Source organism: Morone saxatilis, unplaced genomic scaffold (genome assembly GCF_004916995.1).
Source record: "Morone saxatilis isolate NCDOM2014 unplaced genomic scaffold, NCSU_SB_2.0 Contig19, whole genome shotgun sequence".
Taxonomy (NCBI): Eukaryota; Metazoa; Chordata; class Actinopteri; family Moronidae; genus Morone; species Morone saxatilis.
In genome coordinates this window covers 809,769-822,170 of record NW_023339751.1, presented here as the reverse complement: position 1 = coordinate 822,170, position 12,402 = coordinate 809,769, and the positions used below count along the sequence as shown (strand labels likewise).

Below are 12,402 nucleotides of genomic sequence, written 5' to 3'. Positions count from 1 at the left end.
CCGGTTGTTGTAGCCCCGGTTACAGATTTATATATACACTACAGATACACAATACACTACAGATTTACGGTAATAACGGAGCCGTACCTTCACCGGACAACCCGCCGCCGCCATGTCGCTGCTCCTCTGCTGATGACGACAGCAGCTCACGTGCCTGTCAACTTCCAAAACAAAACTGACAACTCAGCTTCCGGCGGAAGACCCGGCGCAGGCGCACTGCGTGTTCACAGTTATTTATTTATGTGTTTATTGTTTATCCTTTCACAAAGAAAATGTATAGAAAAATATTATAAATATAAATGAATGAATAATAAAATGTATCTGTGCTGTTTGTCTAAAAGTGAGATTAATAGACTGTAGTTGTATTTGTTGTTATTATCCTGGTTTGGTTCTGTGTCTGTCCCCGGTGTTTCAGTCTTCTTCCACTGTTGCAAAAACACACAAAAAACTGTAAACAAGAGCAAATGCATATATTAATATAAAAATATACGGTTCATTGCTGGTGAAATTAAAACTGGTTAATATTAATGACAATGAAAATGTTCTATAAGTCAAATTTCTTCTAATTATATACACATATTAAATTTTTTCAATTTCAATTCAGAGCAGGTCTAGACCGAACTCCTTATAACATTTACAGAGAACCAACAGTACCACTCACATGGTGCACTGATTCCCAACCTGGGGATCCTGACTCCAGGGGGTCGCAAGGGTTTCTTGAGTGTAAGGGATTTCTTGCCTGCCCAATGTTGTTGACTTGTGTATTTTGTCCTTTTTCCTTCATATTTTGCTTCTACCATGACTGACTTTTGGCCTGGTCCCACAGGATGTGATGTAATGTTGATGTAGTGAGAAATTTGATCCTGAGTCTGCACAGGGTATTTTACGGATTTTCTATGTTTGATATTCTCTCTTCTGATGGAATCATCGACATATGAAAGATAAACGCTGCGGCTACACTTCCTCCCACTGTACAAAAATTAAGCCAAAATATCCCAGATATGGCTGCTGCCATCTTTCACCATTCAGAACCAAAATCGCAGGTTGGGGTTGGTGCCATAATATCAAAGTCCCGCCCACGCCCACGCAGGGTCAGTCATGACATGAAATATAGCTTTCATGAATTGTATGGCTTCAAATAACTTATTAAAACTGAACTTATCAGAGAAAAACACCTGAAAATATATCAGCGTGATGAGAACTTCCTAAAATGACCTGAGTATTGTCTAGAATGGATGCGATCAGCTCTGGCGATTGTTGCACAGCTAGAATGTGTCACGACTGCCTGGTGGGTTTTTGTCATGAGAAAATCTTTTTTCAAAAATATATGGTTGACCTATATCTCAGAATTTCAGTCACTCTTATTAATAGAACTTTAAACTAAAAATACATTTTTATTTTTAATACAAACAGGAAAAGGGCACGGTAAAAACCTGAGCACTAGCTATATTCACAGACCCTTCACTCTATGCTAAACAGCCTCATCCTGCGTTAGAAAAGTTAAAACAACCAAAGAGCTAATAGAACAATAAGAAGAAAACCCAGAATGTGTCAAAAAAAGAAGCCTATTAAGTATGTATGATTGTTAAAAATCTAAAAATATGACGAAAACTCTGATCAATATTCACAGGAAATAATCTGCTCAGAATTCATCCAAAATCTCTCCTTTTACACAAACGTCCTGCAGTTCCTGTGTTGACTTTGGGTTCATTGTACAGTTTATGGATGTTCTCTACTGTTATTGTTATGCATTGAATATAAGATGAACTATCCATATAACATGTCAAACATGTGTAAACTTTGTTTACTAAATCATTATCATACAAAAGGGGTCCCTTAAGGAAAAAGATTTGGAACCACATAGTGAATGCTTCAAAAACCACCATCAACCACATCAATCCATCCATCCATCTATCTATCCATCAGTTTTATCAATATGAATTACTTTGGGCAGGAACATCATGTCATAGTCCTGTATAACTATCTCACAGTACCTGGAAATCTCAGTCAGTCAGGTGTCAATTCAATACAGAAAGACTGTTGAAAACACTGTTGTTGATCATTTTAATCTCTATTAATGTTGTGATATATCTACAGTGGCAGATCCAGGCACACAACTGCTGAGAAACTCAACATCTCTGATTTGCATGGTGTGTATTCACTTTAATGGAAGATATCGCTCCTGTATCTTCCGTTAAATCTCATCTCTACCTCACCTGGTGAGTTTTCAGCATTTTTCTTGTAACACATTATATGAACACCTGAGTGTCGATGAGATGGCTCTCCAAGACCTTTGCTGTCTCCTCTCACACTCACATAAAAATTTTCTGTCCACAATGAAGTACTTTCGTAATAAAAATAGTTGACTTTATTTATTTCTTTATGTATAGCAAAAGTAGTCATTGACATGTGCATATTTACATCCAGCAAACGCATGTTTATTACGATGATTACAATAAGATACATCTAGAAAGACCATGGACAACACTGGCCGCATACATGACTTAAACAATGATTTTAAGGTACACCAACGTCATTGTTCATCTTTAATTTTTTTATACTTTTTAAATTGATGCTTGTACGTCTTCAAAGAAGCAATTTTTAGATGCAAGTATACATAAACGTGCAGACACACTGTACCCTCACCTCTGGTCTGTCATATCTCAGCTGCTTTTTTTTCTCCCATTCTCTTTCTTAATCTGTAACTTCCTTCATAATCTCATAAAAAAAAACAATAAATCATTACAAAGTAACCCTCCATTCCGTTCACTTTCTGTTTTGACTAATGGCCACATGTTGATGATATTTTCATTATGAGATTGTCGATGCCAGGATTCTTTTGCCAGCTTGGCAACAAAGATGCTGAGAGACAGACAACCACAAAGGTCAACAATACAGACAAACCAAAGAGCAACATCTGCTTCGGTTCCCAGTAACATATTTGAGAGGTAAAAGAGAGAAAAAGAAGTGTTTATTGATAACTAATTATCAGTAGCCATTTAAGTAAAGAAAGGAGAACTCAGCATTATAATCCTTTTTTTTTTGTTGCAGTTTTTATAGCACTGTCAACCAATCCAAGCAGTGAAAATGCCTTCATCGTGTTTTTAAAATTGTGAGTCAAACTTAAATTCACCTGAATATGAGCAAATTGTTCCCATCTCTAATGGAACCAGTTCCAGAGAATCATTCCCATCATCCCATTGGCTTCCATTAAAGAAGTGATTACAGCCTTGGATAATATCAAATGGAACAAAAGGAAAAAAACATAATGTAATGGTAGGGATGTCACGCTGACATGTAAGGCAGCAGATTTCTGCTCAAAATTTGGAAACAACTTCTCACCTACAAATATATAAAATGTAAGATTGATAGTTGTGCAACATTTAGGTCATGGGAACAACTTTCAAAATAGACTCTGAGTTGATAATGATGAATGAAAAATAAATGTTGAAGAGTGAAGTCATGCTAATTTAGGGGCACGAAACCATGGAGGATATTTTTAAAGGATATGGTTGGTTGGTGATGGTTTTTATATCCACTGCAGCTTTAATTCCTCTTATTGAGTGCGACGTCATTCATACCTTGGAAGTAAGTCATTGGTACAATTAATCCAGGGGCAGGTCTAGAGAAATATTCATGGGGTGAACAATCATATATGAATATTTTCTTGTAAAAGCCCCCAAATGAGATATTTGAACTCTTGAAATTATTGTTACACATTGAATAGAAACAGAAAGTAATAAATAAAAATATCTAAAGGTGGCATTAAAAATCAATAAATTGTGTTAATTCAAAATTTAATTTTCATTTTCTCTTTCTGAAGTCTAAAGTCTAAAATGTGGCTATAAAAGATTACATTATAGGTGTAATTTCCATTTTTTAACATGCTATTTTTAAAATTAATCGAAATTAATGTGTTAAATTTGACACTATTTGAATTAATCACGCTGTAAGCAGTGGGATGCAGGGCTTTCCTCCCATTTGAGTAATGTTTGATAAAAAAAACTATGGTTTGGTCTTTTCATGGAATTTGTTTAAAAAAAAATAGAATAACACCTATCCTTGTCAACATAAATGTGTTTAGTAAAAGAACAGTATGCCTCCACCATTGCATCCTTCTCTAAAGGCATCAACTGTAAAAGAATGCCATATAGAGTTTGGCCAGGGTTTGGCACCATAGCAACAAGGTAATTGAAGTTATGCAAAAGGATGAGTCATCCAAGCCATTATAGCGGTATTAGTGTGGCTTCCACAGCTCTGTTATGAAATATGCTTTTTGGTGCATTATATTTTATTATAAAGAGCTTTGGTGGGTATGTGTGAGTATACATAATGATAATGTGCTGCTCTGCTGAAAATTTCATTTTTTGAAACAAAAAAAACACAATAGTGATACATTTGAATAAAAATGTATTTAGTTTAAAAGATGAGATAAGTCTAGCTAATGGTTTCAGCATGGAGCTATTCCAGATGATGATCTTGATTTCATCTTTAAGACTATGTGGCCAAAAGTATGTGGACACCCTGGGGTCTGGGATTGTTTTTTCTGTTTTTTCCTGTTTAGCTAGTTTGTGTTTGGCTCATTCCTGTTTCAACATGACAATGCCCCTTTCACAAACACAGCTTTATAAAGAAATGGTTTTCCCAGTTTGGTGCGGAAGAACTGCACACAACCCTGACCTAAAACTCATCACCTTTGTCATTAACTGGAATGCTAACACTAATGCTCTTGTGTCGAATGGGAGATCATCCCTGCTGCCAGATTCCAACATTTGGTGGAAACTAGAAGAGTGGAGGCTGTTACAGCAGCACATTAATGCCCATGGTTTGGAATCACAAGATTAACTATCACATATGGCTGGAATGTTTGGGGGTCCACATACTTTTGGCCATATAGTGTATGTCACTTCTGAGAGATTATGTTTATGAAATATTATTAAAATTTACCTGCCTGAGATAATTACACAAATGTTCTTTTTGTGTTTAGACAGTAAAACTTCCATCAGCCATCAAACGTTTACCAGCATCCATCACTGCCTACGATCCATCCAACTGTCACTCTGATTCTGAAGGAGACTTTTAAAGATACAGGTAACATATTTAAGCGTCCTCCTTTGTTGGCATTGTAAAATGTCCAAATGGAGAATGTTCTTGTGTCAGGAGTTTGGATGAAAAATTCTAGCATGATACAAATCTTTGCCGCATTCTGCTTTCCAAAAGACCGCATTCATCCTGATTTCCCACCTCTGCAGGACTGTAGATGTGTATCTTTCCTCCAAAGTTCCATTTCATCCAGACTACCTCTGGAAAAAAAAGTCCTCTGTTATGTCCAAATCACTACCAATCAAAATAGGAGAACAGAACATACGTAAAACAAGACCAAATACCAGCAAAACGAAATCATAAAGAAATGCACTCCTTCTGCTCATCTCTCCTCTTTGCCATTTCCTCTATTTTTGCTCTCATTTCATCTCCCTTTCAGTCCAATATTTGTGGTCCCTTCATGAGCATCTGCTGTATGTATTTCTCCAGATCGTCACGTTTACTACTGTCTGGCTGCTTTCCAGCCACATAATAATCTTCATTTCTCGTCACTGCAGGTGCTAGGGCTGAGTAATAATACTGCTTCTGTTGAGGAGGGATCACAGGCATTCGGACAGGAAAACGTGGTTTGGGGATGGCTACTGGCTGAAATGTCTGTGGGTACAGCGGAACAGGGTAGCTGGTGTAGTAAGGCTTCTGCTGGAGTGTTGCAGGGGCTTTTCTCAGCCGGGGTTGGACCCAGCTATGGTAACGGCGTCTGAGAGGCAAAGTGTAGGGGTCATCCACTGAATTTCCCAGGAAGTTGTTGAGGGTGTGAGTGGGTTTGGGCACGTAGTAATGGGGTCTGTGTCGCTGGGGAGGAGGAAAATAGATAGGATGGTAGTCTGGATAGGGCCTCCTCTGGTAGTAAGATGGATATGTGTAGGGGTAAAAGGGATTGCCAGTCCAGACAGACTTGGGGGATTTGAGCCAGAGTTTCTGTTTGATTGACAGAGGCTTCTGAGGTTTTGGCCAGACCTTTTGATTGGCCAGCAGAGGCTTCTCAAGTTTCCTCCAGAGATCCTGCGTTTTTTTTGGAGATTTCTCCTTAAACCATGTTTTAAGGAGATTGACAGCTGGAGAGGGTTGTTTAGATATGGGGAAGCTATTTTGATTGGTTGAAACCGGCGATGCTGGGAAACCATTGGGGGATGAGAATGAAGAAGACAGCGGTGTTAGAGGTTGTTGCCAATGAGACATCATCTCAGGCGGCACGTCTTTCTTCTTCTTCTTCTCCACATCACTAATTATATCTACCACATCGTCTGCAGGGAGGTGGAGCTTGCTGGAGATCTCAATCAGCTTGTCGATGGTCTGGGGATCAATATCATCCTCCTCTGTCACCTCCTGCTCCTCATCAGACCTCTTGTCCTCTATGGCATTGGACAGAGATGAGCTGTACTTCTTGTTCCCGTTATTCTGTTTGACCATGTAGCGCAGCAGCATGTCTGAGGCAATGTCAGCCAACTTCTCCTCCTCCATCTTTGCTCTCTGTGCCTCGACCGCCTGCCTCCTCATCTCCTCCTGCTCTGCTTTAGCCCGAGCCTCCTCCTCCTCAGGACTCAACACCTCCTCGTCTTCGTCATCCTCCTCTTCTGGTTCATCATCTTCCATTACCTCCTGCTCTGCTGGAGGCTGGGACTGTGCGGCATTACTGCCAGCATAATTACTGTCGTCCATAAAATTGCCGCCCCTGAATGTTGGAGTGTTCAGGGCTTTCTGTGTCTCCTCTTGCCATTTCAGTTTCTTCTTAGAAATGGCAAGGTCACTGCCTTTGTTGATGGGTATAATGTCATTGTAGCTGTTGTAACCTCTGCTCTCTCTCTGGTTTTGCTCTGAATCTCCCTCCCTCTTAGTGGCGGTGTTCAAACGAGGAAACTCCTTCATCATAGTCTCGAGGCTCTTTAGCTCCTCGGGGCTGAGCTGCTCCTCCTCCTCATTGCTGTTTGGTCCCTGCTGGGGGGAAGCACCCTGCCCATTCTCTCCTCCTCCTTCTGGACTAGCGGGCTGCTGCGCTGTTTGGACCCGGACTGTCTGACTTGTGGTACGACTGGTCACCTTCTCTGTCAACCTTTCCTCTTCTTCCTGAGCTTTCTTCCTCTCTTCTTCCTCCTGTCTCTCCCGCTCCTTTCCCTGTGCAGCCATCAGCAGCTCTAACTCCTGTCGTCCATCTCTGTCACGGTCTGCTCCCTCCATAATTCTCACTTCTCTGTACGTCTCTTCTTTTTTAACCTCCCCTCTCTCAGCATTCATCCCTTCTTCCATGCCATCGTGCTCCTCTCCCTCCCTCCTTCTCTCTACTTGTGAGCGATTCAGGGCCTCCAGTAAAACTGATGCTAGTGTTTTGGGATCCACATCTTTAAAAAGCTCCTCTTCTTCCTCTGCCTCTTCTTTTCGTAAAGATCGCCTCTCCTCATCCATCCTTTGCCCATCCCCTGACACCATCACCCCAGGAGGAGTATCTCTGTGTGGTTTATTGACATCTTCAGGGGTGTTGATCGGATTGGGGGTTGATAGATGGAGCAAGGAAGCCCCTGTCAGGAGAACCAGGAGGATAAGGGCACTTGAGGCATCATGGTACCCAATCATGGCCACTCAGAACAGGCCCTGCTGTGAGCAGCGAATGGGATCAGAAATGCCTAGATGAGAGAAAAACACAGACACACATCTTCAGTTTCAACATCTCTAACTTATCATATCATAGAAATTCCATCCCTATTAGACAATTCTGCACCTCAAGGTGTTACTTCTCAGTGCCATTGCAGAAAGTAGGAGGTCAGGGTGGTGAATAGGTGAGTGTCATGGCATGTCTAAACCTAATATGAAAATAAAAAAAATATTGAAATGGATATCATATATGGCTGCTACTCCACCTCCTCGGCCTGTGCCTCGGGGGATGTGAGTATTAATGTGACTGGGGGGGGGATTCATTTCAGGCAACATTCCTTCGGGACCAACCAGGGTTTCTCCAATAAGACAATGTAAAAATTCAAACAAATCAATCGATAGACATCTGATATTAAATTCCATTCACTAAAACAGCTTTAGAAGACCTGATATTTAACAATCCAAATTTCATTCTTTTATGTTGTGCTACTGAGGAGTTAGTTTTAATTTTTATTAGATTTTCATGTTTAACTCCTCTTGTTTTTATTTCTTTAAATAATTTCGGTGGTCGGGGGACAGACACAGTCTCTATGGGGTTTTGGGTGGGTGACTGCTGTACTTAATGAAGCGCAGAGAAAGTGTGTACGCAGCAACTCTGCTTCCTGGTCCCAACTCTGCATTGTCAGGTTTTAGAAATAAACTTCGCCATATTCCTAGATAAGAGAGCCGCTCCATCCAAAGTGGGATGGATGCCGTCTCTCCTAATCAGACCAGGTTTTCCCCAAAAAGGCTGCCAGTTATCTATGAAGCCCACGTTGTTTTCTGGACACCACCTCGACAGCCAGCGGTGGAATGACGACATGCGGCTATACATGTCATCACTGGTCACATTGGGCAACATGTGAAGTCTGTGCATTTTAGGGAGAAAGGATGTACTTGCCAATTTTGTGGGGTGTAGCAGAAGTGTATATACTAATGTAGTAGTAGTGTAACTAAGAAATAACTAAAATAATATTAGTATTGAAACTAAAAAGGAGTGATGTATTTTATTTTTGAGTAACTAGCTAACTATGGACTATAGTATAGTAACTATGGATACTTTTAAAGCTGTGGTTTCCAACATTTTTCCTCAAAGGACACCTTTTCTATCATTGAGTAAACTGATGAACCCTGATTAAGTGACATATTTTATGGATATTTCATATTACATTCAAACCTGTATAGTGAACCCAAACAGTGAACTCAGTAACTGCAGAAAGTTTGTGTAAAATTAGATATTTGGATGAATTTTGAGCAGATTATTTCCTGTTTTATAGAACTTTTTATACAATTCTCTGTCTGTATTATGTTGTTTTTAATCATTTCTAACAATAATTCAGACATAAAAGGATTCTTTTTTGACAACTTCAGTGTTTTCTTGTCCCTGATGCTTGGCCATTGTTCTATTAGACCATTTATTTGACTTTACATTTACTTTTCGTCACAGACGTTTCTTCCAGAAGGCCTCGTAACGCCCCATGAAGCTTCGGTGACCCCGTGTTGGGAGCCACGGTTCACACTGAGGTCAGACCTGAATCTGATTTGAACCACAAATGAAATCCAGATCAGAATTAATTGAGATTTGTGTCATTCAAACTGTCAAATCTGAGTCACATAAGAGCAAATAAACCAGATTTGGGTTCAGTGTGACCGTAGCTTTTGTCTTCACACACAGAACAAGGCGCTCCTGAATATAGCCTACTGTTGGTAATCATGTAAATACACATTCCTGCTTTCAAATGCATTTAGAAAATATATGAAAATGTCATTTTCTAGACATGAACGGCCACAGTAGACACAGTCAGTTAATTCACACGTCAGGAATGTGGCCTACATCATGTGACATTTAGAAACTCAGCAGAAGTGAGCGTTTTACTTGTGACATTTAAAGACTGAATGCATTTGAAAGCATTGTTTATTCGCTGTTGAATGATGTTAGTATAAATGTTTAGCAAAATCTGTAGCAGCGTGGGTGAGCGGCTGTGTTATTTCTTTATGAATGATTGATTATTGGACTACTTCTACCCAATCCAGAGAGCCTACTCTCGTCTTGAGCACCAGCTTACAAACCTGAGGGCTGGTCGACCACAACTTTGACAGTTTATTTTAATCTTTCAGCTTAAGGTTCGAATTATGCAACAGATCAAATGACTACTGTAGGTCTATGTGTAATGTGCCAGTTGTCAGTTAGTGAAAAACCCACAGATTCTTATCACACAATTGTGCAGTTTCCCGCAGCTCTGCTGAGCATTTTAGCCTCTTTATTTATTTGGGTTTCCAGTCTCCTCGGCCTTGTTTCCAACCACAGCAGGCAGCTGTTTTCAGCTTAAAAAGCTCTGATAAACCCACAGTACGCTACCTGCCCAGCAACAACAACCAGCACACAGACACTGTGAACATTTAGCAGCTGAAGAGCCAGATTTGATTCTCAGGAACTGACGGAGCAAACAAACAAACTCTGTTAATGCTGATGTTGTTTGTGTTTGCTGGATGTGTAAATAACAAACACTTTGCTAATATGTCAGTGTCCAAATGAAAATGGAAAACAGAGAGCTGTTTGCTTCCCCATATTTACATATTTCCTGTAAAAAACGGGCCGCTAGGGAGGGACTAGCCAATAGTGCTGAGTGTTATGGGACCAAATACAGCATCCGACAGTTGGATGACACAAAGTAAATAAAGTACCATTGTGTTTTGTTTTATTGGGTTTGGCTTCTGGCACCCCGGGGGCTAAGTTAGCGACAGTTAGCTTCTTTTAGCAACAAGTCCATCTTGAAACTCCCATAAATCATCTCGGTACCGCTGTCGTCAAACTGTCCTCTGTCTGTCTCTGAGTGTTCACTGGGAGGCTGCTGAGCCCCGTTCAGTTGCACACTAACGACAGATACATCAGCAGTTAGCGGAGTTGAGGCAGAGCAGTCGGAGGACGTCAGAGGGAAAACCAGACAATATTCTCTCCAAATAAAAATATGATCCAGTTTCACCCAAATCACTGATAAAGTTGTGTGTTTGTACCGTGATCAGTGAGCTCCGCTAGCTAACTAATGAATCTTCGCTCCGTGTCGCTAAAAGTTTAACTTTGATGGGTGAATGTCAGGATATTATTGGCTGAAACTGATTGGTTCACTATCACGGAAGAAAAAATTATTGGGTTTGATATAAAAATACAAATAAATTGAGTTTTTGTAATGTTTTTCTGCATTCGTAGAATATAAATGGGGATGTAAAGGGTTAAAAAGGTGTTTTTCATTTAATCTTGACTTTAAAGTTGCATCATAGCTCTGTAAATAAACCAATTGTGATGGATACAATTAAGGCGCAAAGGATGACATAACTAATCATGTATATATGTGTGTACATCTTCATCTTACAATACGGCCTTTCAGTCTTAGCGCAGCATAGGTCGTCTATAAAGGCCTTTCGCTGTACGTTTATTGTTTTAGGGTTTTCTGTAATCTTTGTATCCACTGAGCTTCTGTGTAACATGTAAGGCCTGGCACACACGCTCCACGCTGCAAAGCCTCGTGTTTCAAATTGCAACACAATACTGTTCACACTGTAGAGCTGTCTAAGCCGCAAGACAGTGTGTGAACATTGAGATAAAGTTGAGATATGAGCGCATGACTAATTTGTGTTTGAGTAAGACGCGAGTAAACAATAGACCACTTTTTTGTTTGTATAGTTTAATCTATTAGTTATTTGTTTAAACGGAAAGGCAAATTAATGTAATGTAAAATCTGTTTGGCACAAATCCAAAATAATCAGGATCAAACAGAATCTCTCACACCCCGAAAAGTAATTCAGTGGAGCTGCTGTCACCACTTAAATAAATGCAAGATAAAACTTCTGAGTTGTGTTGACACAATGTGGAAAAACTAGTTGGAACAAGTTCATTTCTCTGAGTAACCTAAACTAAACGTAAAGAAAACTTACCTTTGATTGTAGATATAAAAGCTAATGTATTACATTTGTTTAACATAATTTCATTAGAAGTTGCCGGAACTATTTCTGTTTCTACTTATGATCACTATCCTTGTGATGCTCAGTGACTAAACCAGGAGAGAAATCTTACACATATTTACACTGGAAAGCACTTTTATGTGAGCTTTTACAACCTTTGCGTCACACAGGAATGCTTCCCACTTTTAGAGTAGTTATTTGTCTGAGTTTGAGGTTGATTTCAGCCTGGAGGGGTTTTAACTGTTCACGAAACCCTTAAACCAGGCAGGAGTTAACTATTTCTTAAGGTCCAGTGCCACAACGTAAACTGTGCAGGTGACCTCCTGGTTCAGAAAGTCATTTGTTAATGGACAGAGGTCACAGCAGGAGGGTGCAGTCGTCACTTGTACAGTGTGTGTGTGTGGGGGGTTAGAGAGGGTTTGGGTGAAGGAGGAGGCAGCTGTAATCTTAGCACAATGTTAGTAAATCATTGATAGTGGAGCTCTAAAAGGTAGGCCACTGTGCAAATGCATGCAGTCTGGACAGGACTGTACCTGAACACTGTTAAAACAGGAGTGGCAGTAACCTGAAAACCTTCCTGCAGAGGCGCTTAAATAAACACGTTGTGATTATGGTTTTTTATTGGTCGTCATAACTTTGCACATAAAATTAGGATAAGATTCATAAATCCATTTGGTCAGTTACTTTGACTCAAAATATTGTTGAAACTGATTA

The 12,402-nt window shown here is 39.9% G+C and overlaps 1 protein-coding gene across 1 annotated transcript; it reads right to left on the bottom strand.

Annotated features, from left to right (window-relative positions):
- Window positions 1-3,873: 3,873 nt before the first annotated feature.
- On the bottom strand, window positions 3,874-7,721 carry LOC118329076 (neurosecretory protein VGF-like; the record flags this gene model as incomplete). Its single annotated transcript, XM_035663034.1, is given in 1 exon segment — window positions 3,874-7,721. A coding segment is annotated over 1 exon segment (2,193 nt). The 3' UTR covers window positions 3,874-5,478.
- Window positions 7,722-12,402: the final 4,681 nt, after the last annotated feature.